The 24,229-nt window shown below is 42.8% G+C and overlaps 1 protein-coding gene across 3 annotated transcripts in view; it reads right to left on the bottom strand.

The window, feature by feature from the left end:
• Positions 1-11,553, bottom strand: part of Palm2akap2 (PALM2 and AKAP2 fusion) — a 561,169-nt gene extending 549,616 nt beyond the window's left edge. For all 3 annotated transcript variants that reach the window (XM_019209808.1, XM_010639300.2, XM_010639301.2), the window contains exon 1: positions 11,492-11,553. In XM_019209808.1, the coding sequence (XP_019065353.1) occupies positions 11,492-11,538 (47 nt within the window). In that variant the 5' untranslated portion in view covers positions 11,539-11,553. The remainder of the gene's footprint in view (positions 1-11,491) is intronic.
• Positions 11,554-24,229: the final 12,676 nt, after the last annotated feature.

The following is a 24,229-nucleotide window of genomic DNA, read 5'->3' as shown; positions in this document are numbered from 1 at the left end:
AGGGGCAGAGTCATGTGACTCTGTCTGCCTGAGATAAAGAGGAAAAGCTCCAGGTAATTAGCGTGCGGTTGCAGAATAAAGGTTAGGTGGATTCCTTGGTAGAAGGAATGTGAGAGGTAATGCTTGCCTGTGAAGTTGCTTCTCGGACTCAGCTGCACACTAAGAAGAAAGGGAGAATGCTCCTAAAGTGCCCCTGCCTGGACCCACCCCTCAGGGACTCTGGTTACTCCAGCCTGGATGGAGCTCGGGACTGGGCCCTCTCTGGTGATATTCATGTGCAACTAAGGCTGAGAATGATTGGACTTAAAGGAGGTTGTTTTCGCAGGTGAGGGGGTTTTTTAATTTGTAAAAACGATAAAGCGACCATCCCTAAAGCAGATTATTTTTAAAACATACCTAATTCTATCATTCTCGCACAGCAAATTCCTCAAGACTGTCCCTACGCAGATCTAATTTTTGCCCAACTATATTCATTCTGACGGCGCAATTTCACTTTGACTTCCTTAGTTATCACTTATCATAAACATCTTGCTTCTATCCCCACCTGGGGAGGCAGTTGAGGGCTGTGATTCCCAGCAAGGTGTGGCTTGGAATTAAAAAACCCTGGATTCAAAATGGCAGCTTCTTCTCACACAAGCAGCAGGTCTTCAGCAAACTCCTTAACACACCTAAGCTTCTGAGTCTCCAGTTGTGGCACCTGAATGACAGTGCCTGCCTCACAGATTCGTTCGGAGCACCAGTGTTTGTAAAAGCACGACAACAAGACTCCTGGTGCTCATCAGGCTTGCAGTGAATAGGAGCTCTTGTTACTGTTAGAACAGATGGGGTCATCCACGGAAAGCAGTGACACTTTAAGGCAGGAAGTACAGACAGACCCAGGAGCTGGGAGAAGGAAGAAAACTCATCCACACTCAGCAATAAGGAGCCAGGCACCCTGGAGGATGACTTGAAAAAGGAAGTTGTACGTGTATTTGTGGATGTGTGTGTACATGTTTGTGTGTGTGTATACTAAAGAACTGGGATCCAGGCCTACATGTGCCTAATTCTGGAGGAGGGAGAATTGAAAAGGTCTCTGGATGGTCTGTTTCAATGACAGCACAGTTAGCAGTCACAGCAGCCATAGAGAATGGGATGTCCAGGCCAACCGAGCACCTTTCCCATCTTTTTTTTTCTCCTTGACTTTAGAAAAGCAGACTGATTCTGAGAAGGGCTAGAAGAATATTCCTGGAGTCTTGCATTTATCACAGGCTATCAGGCCCTGAAGGGTGAATTTAAGAAAGCATTCTTGTGTCAGGTAGAGTAGGAATGTCAAGATTTGAATAATATAAATCTATAGAGACATAAATGCTGGTACTGTCATTTAGTCCTCCCAACAATCCTATAAAATAGGTGTTATCACCATTTTGCAGAAGAAGAAACAGCGGCATGGACCTGTTAAATTAAGTTTTCCCAGGTCACACAGTCAATGGTAGAGTCAGAACAGAAATCAAAGAGCCTAGGTACCCCATGCACATGACCTGGGGCATTCACTGTAACTAATTTTGAGCCGTCTTCATAGAGGTGCTGTACCCTAATTTCCTCAAGCACTCTCATTAGTGTATTCTACCTTTAGATGGAATCAACTTTTTTGTGAATATAACCTTTTTTTAACTTCTGTCAAATTATCTCTTTAGGATTATTTTCCCTGGCAGTATTACTTGGTCCAAGGGGATAAATAACTTTAGAATTATTGCCACCTATTTCTGTAATGCTTACCACACAGGCTACCCCAGTTCACAGGGCCACCAGCAGGATATGAGTTTACTGCTTTCACCACCACTTCAAGTGGTGTAGGTGGAATTATTGGTATAGATAATATACACTTCTAATTTTTAATTTAATAGCTACAAAGCTGGAAATTTGAAGGATCTGCTTGGCTGGTCAGCTACGTTTCTAAAGTTTCTCTTTATTTAAGACCTCTTCATTCACCAAGTCAGTTCCGCTGGGGTTGGGACTTTATCCCCTGTCAGACTAGGCCTTGGGCTTACGTCCAGACTATCAAGAACTCAAGAGCTTTTGTCCTTTCATCTACAGCCTGCACCAAATGCTACAAAATAAGGTTTCCTTTTCTGATCCCATGGAATTGGAAGGAATACCTGTCCAGCTGGTCTCCAAAGCACCTGGAGACCTTGTTTAAATGAAGATTCTGATTATCTGATTCTGAGAGTCAAAGGAAGGGCCTGATAATCTAATAAATGTGCTGTTGGCCTACAGACCACAGTCCGAGTAATAGGAACCCGAGACTCCTCTGTTCCTTAGATGAGTCAGACAGAGCCCAGAAGACCCCCACCCCATAGAACTCCCTAATGCCAGCTCTGCTAGTCAGGTTCCAGGACCCTGGTCTACATGGGTGTCCAACCTTTTGACTTGCCTGGTCCACACTCTGAGTGAAGAGGAATCATCTTGGGCCACATAGAAAATATTATGGTTAGGTATATATGTAGCAAAACTTTGTTTGTTATTTTTTTTTAATATTTTAACTTACTAAATTATTTTACAAAACAACACAACATGCCCAAATCTAATAATTAAATCAGAAAACTTGCACATCTGCTTAATAACAAAACCCTTCTGTCTTCACAGGTACACACATGTGTAGGGAGGCTGAAATACTATTATTGATAATCACAGGTTTGATTTGACTGTGTGTGGCAGGCACAGGAGGTGGAGTTACCACTGCACTGTGCCCTTCCCCATTCAGCTTTCTGTTGTCACCTACAGTCCATACTCAAGCACCACACAATCAAATCATCACAAATATCACTAAAAGTCACATAAGAGTGTTAAAGCTTACAATCTTGTGGGGCAACATAACTAGCTGTCCAGGGTCACATGCAGCCCATAGGCCACAGTTTGAACACACCTGGTCACCTCTCTCTCTCTCTCTCTCTCTCAGTTTCTCCATCTATATAATGAAAGAATTAGACTAGAAAAGACACTCTGAGTTATTTCTATAGTTCTCATTTTCATCTTGAAATTATTTAGCCCGTTCATATTATTTCCACATAACGTTCGCCCACCGAACAGTTTTTGATCTCCAAGGATGGGCACAGACTCCTGTTGGAACACTGGAAATACTGTGTAAGGATCAACAACCTAGACGTAGTGCCTGCATTCGTGGGAATTCAAGTCCTATGGGAAAGTCAGGCAAATTCGAGTTGGAAAATACATGGTGTGATCAAAAACTACGGCAAATACGGTGAATGTTAACATCTTTCAAAATTTTATTTACAGTAAAAGACACACTGCCATCAACCTCCCTCGAACTACTCCCTCTGGCTTCAAACACACTTCTCCCATCATTCATGCCCCTTTCTGAAGCAGTTGTGGACGTCTTTGAACGCACTGTCGTGGCCACTTTGATGTCCTGAACAGATTCAAAACACTCACCTTTCACTGTCCTTTTGATTTGGGGGAAAAAGACAAAAGTTTCATGGTGGTAGGGTCAGTGAATAAGGTGAATGAGGACACACCATCATGTTTTTAATTGACAGAGATCACCAGCAGCATTTTGAATCTATTCAAACTTCAAAGCAGTCACGAAAAGAAACTCATGAAAGAAAACTTCCAGAACTGCTTCAGAACAGGACAAGAAGGATGCATGAGTGTGCTCAAAGCAAGGGCAAATCCTTAACCACTGAGTCCTTTTTAATCTCTCTTTTCTCACCTTTTCTCTTCCATGTTCTACATTCAGTAACCTCTTTCCGTTTCCTACAAGCCTCACACTCTTTGCAGGTTCTTTTGCGATGCCTTCCCTTCTGCCTGAAGCATGGTCCTGCTTCTCTAACCAATTTCTCTTGGATCCCACATCTCATCCTTCAAGTGCCAACTTAGAAATGAGTCCCTATGGGACGTCTCCTCTGATTCCCATTGGTCTGGGTTAAGACCCATTTTCTATTTGTTTCCATGGCATCCTGAGATTTTCCAAGCAAAAAACATATCAAACAAACAGGAATCGGGGCTGGGATTTGGCTCAGTGGTTCTGCCACCTGCCTCTTAAGCACAAGGTCCTGAGTTCGATCCTTTGTACCACCAAAAAAAAAAAAAAAAAAGTGTATCACAAAATAGGACTTTGTGTGCCATAGGTGTAGGTAGGCATTTTTCTAAAAGTGATTGTGGGACCTAAAGAAAGGATGACTAGTTGAGTTTTAGAAAGATCATTTTTCCACATTTTTATTAGGGTATATTGGTTATACAGATTAATGGGTTTTATTTTGACAGATTTGTACACACATGTATCATACTTTAATTATTTCCCACATCATCCACTTGTCCCACCCTCCCCCAATTCCACATGATTTTTTGGGGGGTGAGGGAGGTTCAATGTATATAGTTTATTTTGGTCATATTTATGCCCCTAATCTCATCCTTATACCCCCCTACCTCTTCCCCTTCCTCCCTTCTACAATGTCTACTTTTTTGTCAGTTTTAATTCCACATATTAGGAAGAACATGCAATATTTGTCTTCTGAGTCTCACTAATTTCTCTCCATATGATGATCAGCATATCCCTCCATTTTCCTGCAAATAACAAATTTTCATTCTTTCATATGGCTGAATAATAATGCATTATAAATATATATAGACACACACACAATATATATATATATATCACATTTTAATTTCTTTCTAGTCCATAACTAGTGTATAGAAAAGTGATTGATTTTTCTAATGATTTTATATCCTACAACTTTGCTGAATTTGTTTATCATTCTAAAATTGTTTTGGTGCAATCTTTAGGGTCTTCTAAATATAGGATCATATCATCTTTCAACATGGCTAATTTGACTTCTTCCTTTCCTATTTGTAGCCCTTTCATTACTTTCTCTTGCCTAACTGCTCTAATTAAAAATGTCAAGAACTATATGAATAGGCGTGGTAAGACATCCTAAATTTTTTCCTGATTTTAAAGGAAATGCTTTCAGTTTTTCCCCATTCAGAATGTTGGCTGTGAGTTTATCATATGTGGCCTTTATTTTACTAAGGAACAGTCTTTCAACGCCTAGTTTCCTCAGAGCTTTTTATCATGAAAGGCTGTTGAATTTTGCCTAATGCTTTTCCAGTTGAGATGCTCATGTGAATTTCCATCCTTTTTTCTGTTTATGTGGTATGTTATATTAATCGCTTTGCAAAAGGGAAATCGCATTTGCTATAGAGCAGAGATTCAGTTAGAAGTGATGAGATCCAATGTGAGGAAGCCAGGAAGAAGACCTGAAGGACTTCAAACAAGAGTTGATAAAAAGCCTGAACTAGAACAGTAACATGGGAAACAAGAGACGTGGATGAACCAAGACGGACATGGGGCAGAACCAACAGGTCTCCATTGGATGAGGGGAACAAGACGCAGAAAGGTACACAAGTCTCAGTGGCTCATGGGTCAGTGGATCTGCGGGGCTCCGCTTAGCTCAGCTGGATGTGCTGCCAGGCTATAGGTCAAATTCAGGTCTGCCCTGACTCCTTCTCAGGGACCCAGGAGGGGGACGCAACAGTCATCACAGGCATCTGCAGCCTGTTTATCTCACCATGGACAGCAGGAGCATGGAGGGGGGCAGAAATGCAGGTCACCCCCTGCCGGCCCCCCAGAACAGTGTCAAGAGAGCCTCTGTCAGGAGCTACCACACAGTCATTCTCTCACTCAAAGCAAGACCTGTGGACAAACTTATCTTCTCCAAGGCAGAATGGGAAGGGAGAGTATTTGTTAAACAATATTATAGTCTAGAAAAGGGAACTAAGCCCAGCTCCTGGGGGAGAGGACCTCACTGAAATAAGGAACACAGGACTGAAATACAATCTACCCTGGAATGTGCTAGGCGGAATTGTCACTGTACAGTTCCAGTAGAGGTGTCAAAGAAGCAGTTGGATAGATTCGCAGAAAGATATGGACTCCAGATAGTTACTGGTGAGTGTCAGCCCAAGGCTGGCCAGGAGAGGTGATGAGATCATCTACAGAGAAATCTGCAGAGTTAGATGTGGGCAGGCCTAGTACAAAGCACTTGAAACTTTAAGGAAAGGTTCTCGGAAGAGGCTTCTGCAAAGGAGACTGCAGAAATACACTGTCCTTAGAAGCCCAAGGACCAGAGCATTTCATGAATATTCAAAGTCCACTGGGCATGATCACAGGAAATCAGCAGTGTTGGCCAATCCGAAGCTAGCTCTTCAGACAGCAAACGGAGAAAACGCTTGTCAAAGACATCTATAAGCTGCCCCTAACCGTGGAGCAGGCTGAAGGAGCTTCTACCCCTTTCAGTTTCAGTACACAAAGAGAGGCAAGCTATGTGAATTCTGTGTGCACATATGTGGACAGATCCATGCATTCACAAAGTGACCACACGTGTGTAACCAGCACCCGGAGCATCTCAGAGCCCTTCTTTTGCTCTCTTCTAGCTGCGGACACCCTGCTAATCCCCCCCCTTTTTTTCAGGGCTTTTTTTTTTTTTTTTTTGGTACCGGGGATTGAACTCGGGCCCTTGCGCTTGCGAGGCAGGCCACCGAACCGCTGAGCTAAATCTACATCCCATTTCTGAAAAGACACCTGTGCACTTTGAGACCAGCTGGAACTATGGCTCTTCGTGAAGTTCCCCGTTCCAGACTCAGAATTTCCCCCCACTCTCCGCTCCTCTCCACCCTCACTCTCATCCAGCCTGCTGACTTCTTTTGTTCATTCATCCGTTCATCCATTCGTCCTTCTCCGTTCTCATCTATTCGATGCACTTGAACAGAGGGCCCGTCGTAGCCTGTCTTAGTGGGGCAGAGAGCGACTACAAAGATGAGCAATACCAGGTCTCATGCTTAAAAAGACAGACCTGTCTTCGGGCAATTAGCATACAGTGTGATAACCATAATCACAGAGGCCGTGCTGTGCGTGGGTGTAGAGGGTGTACGATGCTCGGGAGCAAGCGCCCAAGAAAATGATGGAAATTGTGTGGGCAGGGACAACAAGACGTCCAAGTCTTTGACGGAATGGGACAGATTTTTTTTTCTTCATGGCAATGTAGTCTTCAGTGGTTGCCCTTGGTGGTTCGCTGCTTATTTCAGCCAAAACTTGACCATGGGCAGTGCTGAAACTGAACAGTAGAGGGCACCAAAAGACTCGGGCTTGCTGCTAAGATGAGGAAACAGATGTGGCCAGGACCACTCAGTTCCCCCTAAGTAGAAAACACCAGAACTATGCAATTTTCTCTGTAATTCCTTCAATTATCCCAAATTCTTAATTCATATAATTTATGTAATTTACAACACTTTAGAAGCTTTTTAAAAAATATTTTCAGGGATTAAACCCAGTCCCTCGTACATAATAGGCAAGCCCTCTACCACGGAGCCACATTCCTGATCTCTTCTGCTTTGAGACAAGATCTTGTTAAATTGCCCAAGCTGGTCCTGATCTTGAGATCCTTCTGCCTCAGCCTTCTAAGTAGCTGAGATTACAATTGTGCCCTACCATTCCTAGATGCTTTTTCTTTTAATTAGAAACTAAGGAGTGAAAGGGGAACCATGCTGTAGAAGCATATTTCACTTTGCATCTTACAAATACACTATAACATTGGGCTCTGCGTTCTCTTTTTTCCTAAATCTAAAGTTGGTGTGGAGTTCCTAGGTTCAAATCTTAGGCTCTGGAACACATGCAAGTTTGAAAATAAGTTCAGCCTCTTGGTATGCTTGTAGATGCATTTCTTCAAGCCTCTGGATCCCGTCCCTCTAAGTCAGGTGATGTTCACACAAACACCTCACAAGACCGTCAGCAGGGATAAGTGAGTTGACGCAAATTACCCTGAACAGTTCCAGGCAAGGAGCAATTACTCTCTTAAGGAGGGTTCTTACCCTCAATCTCCTGCTTCATCAGCTGCCCTGCATTGTGCCCGGGAGAATAAGAAGCCCAGCTGTGCATTCTCCAACCTTACAACCAATAGGTGGGCTTCAAGTCTGTCCTGCCTTGTCATCTTTGTGTGTGTGGGTATTGTGTGAGAGCCTTCACTGTGCCACATCCCCCCGATCCTTTTTTGTCTTAATTTTGAGACAGTCTAACTAAGTCATAAATTGCCCAGGCTAACCTTGAACTTGTGATCCTCCTGCGTCACCCTTCCAGAGTGCGGGGATTACAGGCATGTGCCATCATGCCCAGCTCTGGCTTGTCATTTATGGGCTGTACAATAAATGACACAACTTCCCACTCTATCATTGGCTACAATTTCCACATTCCTCCAACAAGGGTGGCACCTCGAGACCATAATGTTAAATGAAATGAATCAGATACATATGCTTAAATATCGCATGGTTTTTCTTTTATGAAAAATCTAAGTATAAATAAAAAGCAAAATAAAACTAGATATTAGAAACAAATAGATTTTTTACAAATGGAAAGGGGATCAAGAGATGGAGGAAAAGAGGATGTAAGATGTGTTATGTACACATAGGAATTCTACACAAGAAATGTAAACGTTATGTATAGCAAACATATACTAATACAATTTTTTTTTTTTTTTTTTTTTTTTGGTACCAGGGATTGAACTCAGGTCCTTGCGCTTGCAAGGCAGGCCACTGAACCGCTGAGCTAAATCCCCGGCTAATATAAATATTTTTAAAAGATATTTAAGAAACAGGAATGATAATATCATCATTATTCCTACTCCTCCTACAGCAGCAAGAATTCCTCTTAATTCAGTTCAACAAATGTTCCACCCTACTATGCCTTAAGCCCAGGGTGTGGTTCTGGAAAATAAGCAGACAAATTGGTCAGGGTAAATGCTTGAGGGTCTAGTGCCAAAGACTAGTGACCATACACATGACCAGACCTTTACAACAAGACAAAGAACACCACTTATGGGCCTTCCCAGAAGGTTTATTGAAAGGCCTAAAATCTCATTGGCTTTTGAAGAATGAACAGAGTTTGGCCAAATTCGCCTTCCTTTAAAATCAATGGAGATAGGATCTCTGGGAAATATAGACTCATGGGAATTCTGAGCTTGGTTATTTCATAATTTGAACCTAGAGAATCACTCCCAAGTGATGGGGTCCGATCATGTTAGTTCCCCAGCTATGATCTCTAAATACCAAGGATCCTCACTGATCCATTTGTCCAATGCTCCTAAGTATGAACTGTGTCCAGGAACACACTGGGAAATAAGAAGCCCTGCCTGGGAGCACCTAGGATAATTTTAGGTGCCATCTGGGATTCTTCCGGAGTTCCACACTTCATCCCCATTGTGGGAATGACTCTGCTGTATTTTTGCAAGCTCTGGGAATTCAAAACAGCAAGCCAAGCCCTTGGGGTCACCCACCATCTACTCACCCTGAACCAATAACATCTCTCCCAGGAGTCAGCTGCCCACCTGACATACACATCCCTCCTACCCACATGCACCTCAGAGGGCTCACTTTCTATCCCCTCCTACCCATAAGGCTTCCAAATTCCCAGAGTGAGTGGCATCCTGTCTGCTTTATTTTTTAAGCAGAAAGTTGGAATCCGTTGTTGACACCTCCGTCGCCTGAGGTTCAGGGTCTCAGGCTATGCATTCAGCCTCCTAATCCTCCCCCCTGTCTGGTGTGTCTGGTCACCTTCATTACTGCAGTGCCCCAACTTCCTCGTCTTTCCCCAAGGCGTTGTTGCCAGATGGACCCTTTAAATATGCAAAGTCGAACAGCTCACTCCCCAGCTCACATCCTCCTGCTCCCCCGGGGCCCTGAGGAGCAATCCGGACTCCGACTCCCAAGGGCTGCACCAGGACTTTAACGCTGGAGTTTCCGCCTCAACCCCTCTGCGACCCACTCACTCCCCTCACTCCTGCAATTTCATTCTGGATCTGAAGTCCTCACGCTTCTTCCTAGAAGTACCTGGTCAACTCCTCCCTGCCCGTCAGGCTCGGAACTTGAGATCCTTCTCATCCTGAAAGTCCCTGACCCACCAGGCAGAATGGATCTGTTCCCCCCTGCAGTGTTTCCCGAGCTTTAATTTCTCTGATAGACTGGGGGGGGGTAGACTTTTTCCCCTTTTCCCCATACTTCTTATTAGGGCGTATTAGTTATACAGCTAATGGGTTCCATCGTGGCAGATTTGTAGGCGCACAAACACGCTTTAATCATCACCCCATCCCTGTGCCCCGGCCATCCCTGTAGTTTCACATCTTTTGGGGGGGGTTCAATGTGTATGGTGTATTTTGATCATGTTCATCCTCCCATTACCCACCTAGCACCCCCTCTCTCCCATATTCCCCGCCTCTTGTCTAATAAGTCTCCTTTCTCCTTTTCTGTCATTTTTTTTCAGATTTAATTGAGTTTATTGGTACATTTTAGGGATACAGCACAGTTACATTCATTGCTGGGATCCTGTACCTCTACATGACAGGTCTTGGTTCTCATTTTTTTCCCTTGTCCCTGCCCTCCCTTCACCCCTGCTCCCCTCCCCATCTACAAACACTTTATTTTCATCTTTTCATTCTCTCACATTTTTTTCTTTTCCCTTATTACCCTTCCCCTACCCATCCCATTTTTAAAAATTCTGCATTTTAAGAAGAACACATGATATTTGTCTTCCTGAGTCTGGCATATTTCACTGTTCAACATCATAATCTTGAGATTTTTATCTCACCACCTTGTGATAGTCTATTTGCCCCTTCTATTTTTCTGAGACCCCTATAAGAACAGACTGGTTATGTCTCATCTGCTTTTATATCCCAGTGCCTAATGAAGAGCCTTCCAGTCCCCGTGAGTAAGGACAGATGAACCAAATTAATAATAATCTCTGATAGAGAAAGGGATCTCGTAGGAGAGGATGTAGGGCAGATGACTTCATTAAACATGCTAATTTTGATGGGTTTCCCATCTGGTTTCATAACAGGTAGGGAACACCCAACACTTTACCAGGTTCTGTGCCAGCGTAACAAGAACAATTTCACCACTCAAGGACCTCCTAACAGGTAGGGAGACCTTATTTTAGTTAAGTCCTTTCATGCTGCAGAGGTGCTGATGTAAGTGGCTATACTACACGTAGTCTTCTATACCTTTAAAGTAAGAAATTATGAGAACTCTCCTTGTAGTATCCCAATCCCTCTGGAATAGCACCTCCAATGCAGAGATGTCACATAGATCTCACAAAATATAGACTTAAAGCCCCTTGTATCAGTTAGCTTTCTCCCCAACAATGCTGTATAACAAGCCACCCCCCAAAACTCAGTGTTGTAAAGCAACTGTTTATTTGCAGTTTATCTAGCACTTTTCTCCTTCTTGGGGCAGTCTTTGGTGGCAGAAGTGAGAGTACAAGAGGGGTGAGCTTAACCATACAACCACATTTCAAGCCCCTGATCGCATTGCAACTGCTAACCTCTCAAAGTAAGTCAGAACCAAGCCCAAAGTCAAGCAGGTGGAAGTCCATCTACTTCTCATCGAAGAAAATGCAAAGTCATACCACAAAGAGCACAAATACCATACTCCTCACTTCTCAACATAGAGCTCTAGTTACCTGGTCATCTCAGAAGCAGGTATCTTCTTCTCATGTACAAGCTCCATGGAGTTTCAATCTTGACTGTATCCCCCAGGACCTAAAACAGTGCATGGCATATGCTTAGTGCTGATGAATATTTGTTGAACAAATGAGTTCAGGATGTCCCTTCTGCAAGAGGAACAAAAGATCTCATGCTGAATCCTAATTAATTTCCTAAAAGCTGATGAACTGTTTTAGTACCCTGCGTGACATACTTACCATTAAAAGCTTCAGAATCTTTCACATGATGTTTCCAGTTCCAATGTGTGTTCATACACCTTACTTAGGTCCTCATGGCATTCCAGAGACAGCTGTTACCACATCTGTTTGACATATGAGATATTTAGAAGGAATCTCTAATAAATACTTACCATCATAAAAACCTTTCTTCAAAAAGCCTGACAGCTTAATGCAACAGTGCTCAACTATCCTTAGTGCTTTCTCTGTTCTTAGGCATGAGAAGACTGTGTTTGTTTCCGTGTGATTTCCAGGCACTTCTGCCAGCTGGGCCAGTGATTTCCAAATGCCCAAATAGACCAGGTTCACCCACGGGCTTCCCGGTAGCACAGACTGTGAGTCTCTGCCTCTAGGGAGTTTCAGATTCAGTAGGACAGAGGTGAAGATTGGGAACTAACATTATTAATAGGCTTTCCAGGTAATTCAGATGCACAGTCAGCTGGAAAATTGGTTATACCTGGTCCATAGGTCATGCACCTCAGCAACAATTAGAAGCTTTAATAACAACATGATTGCCTGAGTCAGAATCTATCAGAGATGGTCCCTGGCATCTCTATTTTAAACAAACTCCCAGGATCTGTATGTTCATTTACAGTGGACCCTTGACTTACTAACTTGATCAGTTCCTGAGAGTTGGTTGTAACTCAAGTTGGTTGTAAATCAATACAGCTGAGATCTAGATGTTTACCTGGGTACACACTATAGATAACAAGCGGCAGATGACTCTTCCATTAACCTAATCAAACAAGTTGTTCATATGTAAAGCTGATTGTAACTTGAGGGTCCACTGTATTTAAAAATATTGTTAAAGTTCTAGCCATGTGATTCTAGACACCATTCTAGGCATGGGGACATTCCAGTAAACAAGATCAATAACGTTCCTCCCCAATGACACTTTGCACTTTGGCTCAGCTCTTTGAATGTTTGGGCTTGAGAACCACTACATTGCAGTAATGCAGGGTTATTGTAAGACTAGGAAGTAGAGTGAAAGGTGAGACAAAGAATCCCAGAACAGACACTCAGCTTGGTTTAGGTGAGCCAGGTGTAAAAAAAGCAGTTTGGAAAAAAAAATAGATTCGTGGGGTAGGCTCAGCAACAGGAGTCCCTCTTGTGAGTACCTTAATTATCTATTGCTGGTAAAAAACCACTTCTAAAACATACTGGCTGAAAAGGATGATTTTTTTCCCCTCATGATTAATGGGATGGCTTGGTAGTTCTACTAATCTATGCTGTGTTCAGCTGAGATAAATCTCACATGTCTGGGTGTCTTTCCATGCAGTTGTTAATCCCAGGCCTTCTGGGGGAGGAAGGGTGTTAAGCCAGGGCCTCAAGCATGCAAAGCAGGCTCTTGCTCATGAGCTACACCCCTCACCTCAATCCCAGGCTTTTAAACAGAATGGTGGTCTCCAGGTCCTATCCAGAGCCCAACGTGCAGATGTCCATCACGTACCGGTATTGTGTTCACTGACGGGGCATGGACGAAATCAAGTCATGTAGACAGGCTCAGTGTGACAGGGAATTCACAGACAGGGGTGTGGATCAATCACTTCTTTGGAGGTCCCTGCATTCTACCACATTGCTCTGGTTGTCTCTTGAACTAGGGGTCTTTTTCTGAACCTTCTCCCTTTTTCTCCTTTGTAATCCAGCCCAAAGTTCCCCCATGAAAGAAATGCAACTGATCTTGCCCAGCACTTGGGCTTCATGTGCTGATCCCCACTGGCTCGTGGGCAGCCCCACTCGTGGGATTGGGAGACGCGGTGCTGCATGTGGAGCTGGAGTGAGGGATGACGAGGACACCGTGAGCATCTTACAATCTGTGACCCTAGGAGGTCATGACATTTTCATGGTCAGGGCTACTGTCGCCCTGATATAAAGGCGTACTGTTCTATTTTTATGTATTTGCTCCTGTAAAGTTTTGTGTTTGCTATTGCTTACATAGATTTTTCCAAAAGGGTTCTTTCTAATTTTTCAAGTGCTGCCAATGTATGAGGTAGTTTTTGAAAAATACAAAAAAGATAAAATCATTATTTAGAAATAACTTCTCTCAAACTTGTTAACACATTTTCTTTTACATTTGTGTGTGCTTAACTGTGCTTTCATTACAAAGTTATGCTGAGAATACACCTTTATGCTTTACGATCTTCACCTAAATTATATCACTAGCATTTTCTCATATCACTACACCCGCTTGTAAAGTAATTCTGAGTTACAAAACAGTGAGAGGGCTGGAGTATAGCTCTGTGGCAGAGTGCTTGCCTAGTATGTGTGGGAACCTGGGTTTGATCCCAGAACTGCAAAAAAAAAAAAAAATCAATGAAAAACACCATTTTATGTCCATTCAGTCACTTGTTTCATACTTTTGTCAATTATAACCAGTGCTATGATAAGTCATTTCTGTTCTTAACTCTTAATATGCATTTGTTTTTCCTTTCAATAGATTAGGTCTTTTCTTTTTCCTTATAAACTGAAGTTTTCAATATTGGTTCATTGTTTCCTAAAAGAGAGCTAAAGAGAAAAGTTTTCCCTCCTGAAGGGGACCAATATTTTCCCCTGCTTTTTGTGCCAACGCTGGCCTTATTGAATGAGGACTTGCAGAATGGGCCTATTTCCTCCTGCTCTGGCTCCTCCTGTTTGACAGTCCTCATCTGCCCCCATTTCTGTCTGGGTATCCAGGAGAGCCAAGCTGGGTGGGCTTTTTATTGACTTTATCAGAACTAGAGAAAGAATTGTACCTGTTCCCACAGCCATGTCTTCCTCTGAACAATGAAAAACTGGCTGGTTTTCGTTTCATAACTGGCACAAGCTGTGTTTGGTCAGGACCCAACATTACCTACAGAACTGACCTCAATCCACGGAACTTCAGAGAAATCTGGATAAAACTGTTGAGAAATTGTTCCTCATATGAACCGGCATTTGAAATATGTACTAGTATTATGCACATTATTTTCATATCACTGAACCAAACAGAATGGAAAATAATATACCACTCTTAGCAAATCAAGGGACTCGGCTTGACTTGACATCTCAGCAAGGTAACCCAAGGACTGAGGTTGTGGCAACGCAGTAGAACACGTGCTCAGCATGTGCAAGGCCCGTGTTTGATCACCAGTGGCATAAAATAAAAATAAGGCAATCCTATTTCAACAAATTCATTCATTCATCACACTCTTAGCAAGTAACAGATTCTATCTGGGCTCCCAGCATAAGAAGAAAGGATGCGAGAGCTCACAGTTGAGAGTGTCAGACTTATTCAATTGTACATAATGTGTTAAAGTGTGAATCGAGTGGGATCTAAATGCAGGAGGGGTCCCTCCACCTGCCTGTGAAGTCAAAGAAAGCCTGTGCCTGCAGACTGTGTGAGGTTGAGATGAAGGTTGCTTTCAATGCATTTGCCCCAAAATATTGTCACAGGCTGACAAAGTGCTGGTGGCTTCCCATGGTTGAGATTGTAATACGATCAGGAATTGCAATGAAATTGAAACCACGAGGAATGCAAATGATTTTTAGCTTCTCTGCTCTCTGTCCTATGTGGGATTTTTACTGACCTTGTTATTCCTAGTTCTTCTCCCTGAACTTGGAGATCATGAGCCCTGGAGCTGGTCTGAAATTAGTTCACTCAGCCTTAGCAATTCAGAGGGGTGCACCCTTCACCTGTAGACCTTCTACACCATGACTAGGTGATTCTGAGGGGTGAGAAGCTGGGGATGTCTGAAGTCCTTTAATTATTTCACACAGACAAGAAATCGAGAATGCGTGGTGACCTCTAATCATAGATATTAATTATATTTTATTTGGGACACTGCTAGACACATTTTGCTACTTCTATTTCTCTTTTCTATTTAATAATTATTATCAAACTAGTAAGCAAAATTCTGGAAGGCTATTAACAAGCTATTTAGATACAACACAACTCTTCTTGCTTATTGCAGAAAGGCCAATGATAATTCAGAAGGGGCGCATAGTCCTTTACATACACTGCTTATAAATCATAGTCACAGCCCATGTGGCATTGGGAAGAGCTTTCAAAGGATTTTCTAAGGATCTTCCAAAAGGGACAATCACATTAATAACTAATGCAAGTCAAAATGTGATGAGATGCATAAAAGAACAGACCAAATACCCCACAATGCAGGAGTTCAAGAGCACATGACCAACTACTGAGATGATCTGGGAAGAAGTTGCTTCTGAGACCTCAAATGAGGTGCAGGATCTCAGCAGGCAGGAGTGGTAGGCTGGGTCATTTTGGGTGGTTCATATGAGCAGCCTTATTCTTCCAAGAGAAGCAAGAAAGCTTTTGCAGCCTAGGATGACCAAGACCAGACAAGGTAGTGACATCAGGGACCAAATTGAGAAAAACCCTAGAAGGCTGCTATGGTCTGAATATGACTTATACGCTACAAAAATCATAGTGAATTTTCTTTCTTTTCTTTTTTTAGTACCAGTGATTGAAGCCAGGGCCTTCACATTGTTACATCCCCCCTTCCCTCCTTCCTTCCTTCCTTTCTTCCTCTTTCCATCCTTTCTTTCTTTCGTTTTCTTTTGACACAGGGTCTCATTCAAACACCCAGGCTGATTTTCCTGCCTCAGCCTCCAGCTGGAGCGGCTGAGATCACAGACCTGTGCCACCACGTTTGACTCATGTTGAAGTCTGATTCTCACGTCTGAACATCTCTGGCAGGCCCCAGTGCCTCTCAGCACCATTAACACGGAGAATCACATTGAGTGTTTAGATGCAGTGGACCCTCTCGGTACGACTGGCATGACAAATGAACAACTTGGATTAATTAGATTAATGGATCTAATTCTGCATCTTGTTATCTATAGCACATACCCAGGTAAACATCCAGATCTCAACTGTATTGACTTGAGTTACAACCAGCCCTTGGGAGCCAATCAAGTTCATAAGTTAAGGGTCCACTATATTTAGCAGGGTTTAATTCTCCCAGGACTGATTAGTTATTTTGAGAGCAAACAGACTGTTACAATGTGAGGCAGTTCTCGTGTTTTGTCTCTTAATGGAATAATTTTCCTTTCTCACTTCTGCCATTTTCTGAAGCAGCATGAAACCCTTACTGGATAACCATATAAGGCTGCACAATTTTTAACTTCCCAGCCCCAGAACTGTGTGCCAAAACAAACCTCTTTTTTAAATAAATAGCCTGTCTCAGGTATTTTGTTATAGCAACAGAAGACTGACTAATACAAAGATGAGGAAATGGAGGAAAGCAATGTAGCATGCTATGACCCCTGGAGTGCTACGTCCCAGGAGGGATGAAGAGGAGCAGTGTTTGTGTAGGCCCCAGCATCTTGGCAGGAAAGCCTACAATCAACCCTCTTCAACTTGAACCCTTTATGTGAAGGTGGTGTGCCTCAGAAACTGCTGTCCCGGGCTGATTTTGGATCCCTTTAACTTCACATGTGACTCATGTTTACAGAGGCATCGCTGGACGATCTGTTTGGACTTGGATGCGATGACTGTATGTACCATGGAAAAATTGAGAAAGACATCCCAGCAGGACATCAGGGCACAGTTGAGGAAATCCTGTGATGTGTCATTCCTGCAACACTAGAAGGTCACCAGTGCACGGACCAGGATCAACAGCACCCCTGTTCCTGAAATGTCACCAGGCGCTGGGAGCAGTTTTCTCCAGGGCCCAGATCAAGTTTTCAGCCACTGAGGGATGAAATAGTGAGCCAAGCAAGAACAGGCTCTCAGGTGACTCTGTCCGTGGATGTGACTTCCAGGAGAGCTCTGGGCAGCAGAACTTCTCCACCTGGCTTCTCTGACTATTTTGTTATCGGCTCTGTGAGGGAGGCATCATTTCTGATCCTGAGGTCACAGAAACCTTTTTTTTCCCCTCTCTCTTGTATCCTCATCCAAAACCTCTCTTTTGTTCCATGTGAATTGAGCCATGTGAATTTCCAGTAGGACTAAGAGTTTCAGAATTACAGATATTTATTTCTAGCAAAACATAGACATTATTGTGCCCGGGTCACAGTTAGAGTCTTGACTTGTCAAGTGACCTGGGTTTACATTTGGGCAGAAAAATTTAAAGGGATCCAAAGTGGAAAACAAAATAATTCTGAAAAAATATTAGGCCTACTTCCCTTATTTTTTTTTAAAGAGACTTGTTTAGTTTTATACAAGTTAGACATCACGTGGTAGAAAATTCAGAAGATACAAAAAGGTTTAGAGGTTAAAGTAAACTTTGGACCCCCCCCCGCCCACTTGTTCAGTTCCTCCTTGAGAAGTAATGACCTTCCCAGTTTCAGTTTTGTGTGTACCCTGTATACTTTGACGTGTTTATTTTAAGGTCCACTTCTCTTTGCAAACATCACCATAACTACGACCCTGGTTACTCCCTCCTCTTCCGTCACACGATGAGCTTGCTGGTGGCCACAGGAGAACAATGATGGACGACTTATGGCACCTAAGGTCAAAGGTAGACAGTCTGACACCTGGGAGCCCCTACCGCAGAGGATGCCACCTCCCTTCTCTTCCTTTCCCCTCTATTCCTTTATATGGACATCCCTTGATGATGTTCATGCTTGGACCTGAGGTCCTCAGAGCCATCCATCCAAACATCAGTGATACCTATGAGACCATTTTATGCTTCAGTAAAATTCCCCATCTTCTTAGTTTATTATTCAGTCTGTGTTCCTGGCTTACATATACCTGAGACCATGGACAAACATTCTAAAACTTCGGTATAGGGGCTGAGGATGTCACTCAATGGTAAAGCAACTGCTTAGCACTAACTTGTACAAGGCCCTAGGCGCAATCTCCTGCACCTTAATAAAACAAACAAAAAAATCTTTTGGTGTACATAAGATTCCTATAGTGAATTATAAAATGCAGGAGGCTGGCCAGGTGTGGTGGCACACACCTGTAATCCCAGCACTCAGGAGGCTGAGGCAGGAGGATCGCTGTGAGTTCAAGACCAGCCTGGGCCACAAAGTGAGTTCCAGGTCAGTCTCAACTACATAGTGAGACCCTGTCTCCAAAAATAAATAAATAAATAAATAAACAAACAAAAAACCACCATAAAATGCAGGAGGCTGGCACTGAGACTCAGAGTCTGCTTTTCTGTAAGGATTCCCTTTCCAGGGTGATTTGATGTAGTTCCTAGGTCACACTTTGAAAAACACTGCCTTCAGCATTATTCCTGACTCCTATACCTCTTCTATTAGGGATTGCTGAATGTTTTCATCATTGCTGGTTTTCCAGTCATGACCACTATATGGTCATTAGACATCACCAGTCAGTTTCTATCCTCTGCTTCCCCATAGTATTTTTTTTGCTTCTAAAGCCACAACTTTCCATTGATGAAGGCATCCTTGATGGTTTGGTCTCTCAAAGCAGGATTTCAATGTCCCTAGGCTGACACTTCTGTTTTCCCAGCAATTATGCAACTCTATTATAATCTGGTCTTTTGTCAGTTCTTTTATATCAGAAGACACCCCTACTCACCATCCACCCCACCCTCCACCCCGGTCTCCAGCACTGGACGTTAACCCCAAGGAGCAATGAGCTACATTCCCAGCCCTTTTTATTTTTTATTTCCAGACAAGGTCTAAGTTGCTCAAGCTGGCCTCAAATCTGAGATCCTCCTGATCCTCATCCTCCCAAACAGGTGGCATTAAGGCACGTGCCATCATGTCCAGGCAAAAGAGTGTTTCTCAACTCCTTGTATCTCTGGGGGCTTACACAGGAATCCTTAAGGGCCTGAGAATCTTCTTAAAATAATTGTTTAATGTTATCTTTCCACTTCTATGACAGTCTTTAAAAAAACATGTGCATGGTCTGGTTGACCCCCTTTAATGGAGGGCTATTACTTGTTTTGGGTTTCCTTATTTGGATCTGGGTTTATCATCAAGCTGGCATCAAGTGGCCAACTACAGGTAAAGCATTTACCTCTTCATATGTGGACAAGCACACGTGGCAACCAGTTAGTTGCCCTGGCTTCTGGTTTAGCTCAGACTGGAAGGCTGAGTCCTTCCTGGGGCTGGTGGGGAAAGGCCCTTAGGTTCCTGCCCCATACCTCTTTAACTTGTGTCTTTTTTCATTGTTGAGACAAAATACCCAACACCCAAAGTTAAAAGAGGAAAGGTTTATTTTGGCTCACATTTGTAAAGATTTCAGTCCATAGCTGGCTGGCTCCAAGGCAGAGTGGCAGGCAGAGGGGCATCGTAGAGGAGAAACAGTTCATGGCAGGCAGAAGACAGCAAAAGCAGCAAGCAACAAGAAACAAGTGACAAGCCTCTTTCTGTCCCTTATATTTTGTCCAGGCAACCCATCCTTAGGGTGGGTAGCACTCACACCATTGCATCCTTGATCTCAGCATCACATACCCTAGATCAGCCACCTCAGAAAGCTCCACCTGTGATTGCATGAGGTTCTTTTTGGCGGGGGCATCTAGATACAAGCCATAACAACATGTCTTCTGCAGCTTTCTCTGATCCCATCTGCCTCCTTCCTTTACATTTGCTACCTCACGGATGTTTGGGACTGGCTCTTTTCCCCACCAAGAAGATATTTCCTGCAGATGTCTGCATGAATAACTCCCTCCTCTCCTCCACATCTTTGCTTAAGTAATTTTCTCAAGTCTATGTAAAATCACAGCTTCCCTCCCACCTCCATCATCACTCTGTCAATCTTACAATCTTTTTTTGTTTGTGTATGTGTGTGGTAGTGGAGATTGAACTCAGGGCCTTTAGACCTAGCTACATTGTCTAGCTCTGTTTATTTTTATTTTGAGACAGGGTCTCACTAAGTTACTACATTGTCCAGGGTAGGTTTGAACTCAAAACCCTTCTACCTTAGTCTTCCAGAGTGCTGGGATTACACGCATGCACCACCACAAACTGGCTCATCTTTATCATCTTTACAACTCCTATTGTTATCATAGCTGTTGCTTTTGGTTCACAGTGGCTCACTCCATTGGAATGCATGCCCACAAGAGCAGGGATTCTTGTTTATTCTGTCCACTGATGTCTCAAAATACTTAAAGCAGAGCCTACCATGCAGTAGGTGCCTAATAAATATTTGATAAATAAATGAATTCTCTCATGCCTAATTGACAACAATCACCTTATGGCTGCCCTTGTACTCATGCTAAATGTGTCAATCAGTTTTGCAGAGCAAAACTCTTTTCAGTGATATTTTCAATGGAAAGACATTTTTCCATGGATGAAATGTCATGCTTAAATGTATTTTTCTGGCAGCAGTGTAGCTCAGTGGTAGACTGCTTGCCTACTATACAGGAGTCACTGGGTTCAATCTCTAGCACCACAGAATTAATAAAAATAAATGTTTATGTTCCTCAAAGTGGAGTTCAGGAGCATAGGCCCAGGAAGTGAGAGGTCCTGGGTTTGACTAATATTTCTCTAGCATGTTCCCAACTGACTGCTGACCACCCCCCCAACTCCTGAGCCAGGAACAGACATCTTGTTACCACTTGCCATTACGAGGGACTCCTTTTTGGCAGTCACAACCTGCTTTGCCCTCCATGAGAAGCTTCTAGCTTTTTTGTACAATTCCAGAGCAACAGTTTGTCCTGTCTTTCAGCGTTCTCTTTGGCTTGCCAATTTTTAAATGCCTTTAATTTTTCCTAATAACAAAAATTGGATTTTTTTTTTGCTTATTGAAAAATAAGATTTAGTGAACTCTACAGACATATAAAGGAACAAATACCCCAAAACTTGAAGTCTTCCAGATACATAAAATACACCTTCTAGAGCTTGCTTCACTTCCTATAAATTCAATACCCCACCACAATCACCAGTACCATTCAGATACAATTCTTTCTTGTCTTTTCACTATGGCACTTATTGGTTGAAATTCAGGAAGCTGCTTGTGTTCAGTCATTTTTTTATGGCAGTTTTATATGATTCAAACCAGTAAATTCACACAGTACAGTCCATGCTATGCATATGATTTTATACTACATTCTTTTGGTGTCATTATAGCTGTACTGCTTGCCCATGTATTTCCGGATTCTTGGGCCCTTCCTGAGCTTGCATTAACAGCACAAATAATTCATGAGCCTTAGCATGTCACCTGGGAGCCCTGCCCTGTCAATCAGTGCAGCGGTTCAATTGGTGCCCAGACCTCCTGAGTGTTGATGTGAAACTTGATCCTCTGTGCTTCTTCCAGAAAACTTCCTATAAATGCCCCAATAGCTGGTGTTCTGTGCCCTGTACCAGATCTCTGGCCCAAAGGCTGTTCTGAGACTGCTGCTAATAACTGTCCTCCTTGCTCATGCCTCACTCCTTCGTGAATCTGGTTCATTACTAATGACATACATTTAGTGTGTGGCGCATCTCCCTCCCCACTGAAATTATCCTCTGATTTGTTGTTGTTTCATCATTTCTGGGCGGGGGACAGTCTGCTAGCACTATTGACCGAAAGAGCTTCCTGGTGTTTGAGCTACAGCTGGAGCCCTGTAGAGCTACTGAGGGGCCCCAGCACCAGGACCATCATCTTTTCATCCCAGCAGGGTTGCAAAGAGTCTACAGCGTGTTGTGTCCTTCCTCCAAAGTGACTGCCTAGGGGCCAATCATACACGCGGGTCCTCTCCGGACCAGGGCCAGCATGGGTATCTGGAGCTTGACACGGCCCCTATTCCCAGCTGGGCCTAATTTGCTCTAGATCTAGCTGGTTTACCCACAGACTAAGAAGATTATGTGTCCATCCAAAAGGCCCATTTGCATAAGATTTGGGAGCTCAGGATATAAGATCAACTGTCACTGCTGATAATGTCATGTCACACGAGACACAACAGATTAAAGGGATGGACTTTAACATTTTGGCCCTCAGAATAAAACAGTAACAGGAGAGTGGAACATTTCAGAGTAATCCATAACCTACAAATACATCAAAGGATAGAGAAAATAAGGCAAAAACAGACACAAAGTGAAATAATACCAGCCTCCTGTTGTTATCAATACAGGGTAAAAGCTACACCGAGACACAGTGGACCATAACCCAATGCCCTGGCCCAGTGGTCAGATAGACTTGCTGACCCTCTTATAGCTGTGAACAGGGGTGGGATTGTTTTCTCTTCTGTAAAACCAAGCTAAAAAAACACCCGCTGTAAGGATTCTAAAGATTAAAGCAAGAATGTGTGTAAAACCCTGACCACACCTATCTTGATTTTTTTTTTTTTTTTTTTTTTTTTTTTTTTTTTTTTTTTTTTTTTTTTTTTTTTTTTTTTTTTTTTTTTTTTTTTTTTTTTTTTTTTTTTTTTTTTTTTTTTTTTGTACTGGGGATCAAACTCAGGACCTTGCACTTGCAAGGCAGTGGCACCACTGAGATAAATCCCTGGCCCTGGATCTTCATCTTTGCAATTATTATTAGACTTTTACAAAACAAAAAAATTTAAATTTTATCTTTATGTTTATTATTGCAATTACATTATGACATTAATAAACTTTAAAGAAAAGCTCACATAGATAAAATAAAACATTTTCACTATCAAACATCTCAGGCCATTATCTACATTTTCCTGTATTTCTTTTTCCTTCTAGTCTTGGGGAATAAAAGATCAACACCATTTTTACACAATTTATTTGTGTTTCCAGCATTTTCACTTATCACTGTACCATAAGGCTTCCTGTTAGGGCATGCACTTTCTAATTTAGTGTGAAACAGTTATTATTTCAATCCATTTTACCATAATCTAATTAACCATTTCTTTATTGTTGGACATTTGGTTTATTTCCAATTTGAGAAATATTGTATCATTTTGATCCTGTTCCTGTTAGGGCGACTTGAAATCATGGTTTAAAATTATTTTAAAGACTTTAGTTAGGTCTTTCCTCCGATGTGTATGCATATTTCTAGCTTGAATTTAAGGATACTGCTTAACCTGATCATTGTCAGTGGGAAAGAAAAGGTGGTTTGTGTCTAGTTGATAGAAGACCGGTACAACTCTAGAATTCTGTCTGTGAATGTTTCCTTACTTCAGCAGTTGACAAACTGGAATGATGTCGGATAACTGAGACTGGCACTCAGAAATGTATCTTGGGCTTGGGAGTGTAGTTCAATGGTAGAGCTCCACGCTTAGCGTGTACAATACCCTGGGTTCAACCCCCGGCACCAAAAAAAAAAAATTAAATGGATCTTTAAAATGGGTTTAACAAGTTCATGTTCTTATTTTAATCAGTGCCCCCTCCCCATGCTGCCCAGGTCAAAGCGTAGGTGTTCGTTCATTTGAAGCACAGAGAGGGTAGGCGATCGCCCCGGATCACACAGCAGCTGGCAAAGGATCGGAGTACTCAATCTGTTGACTCTGAACTCCAACTTTTTCCACCACGCTAAAGAAAAAATTGTTCCTGAGCCTTTCCAGGGAGGTGGCAGGGGGAGGAGCCCGGAGAGCCAGGTGGGGCTTGGCAGGGGCTGGGGGACTCCTCCTTCCGGCGCTCAGCCCCCGCCCCCGGGCTCTGAGCATGCCCAGTGCGCTCCCCGCCCGTCCGAAC

Source organism: Fukomys damarensis, unplaced genomic scaffold (assembly GCF_012274545.1).
Source record: "Fukomys damarensis isolate Sample0158 unplaced genomic scaffold, DMR_v1.0_HiC HiC_scaffold_36, whole genome shotgun sequence".
In the NCBI taxonomy this organism is placed as follows: Eukaryota; Metazoa; Chordata; class Mammalia; order Rodentia; family Bathyergidae; genus Fukomys; species Fukomys damarensis.
This window is presented reverse-complemented; position numbering and strand designations above follow the sequence as displayed.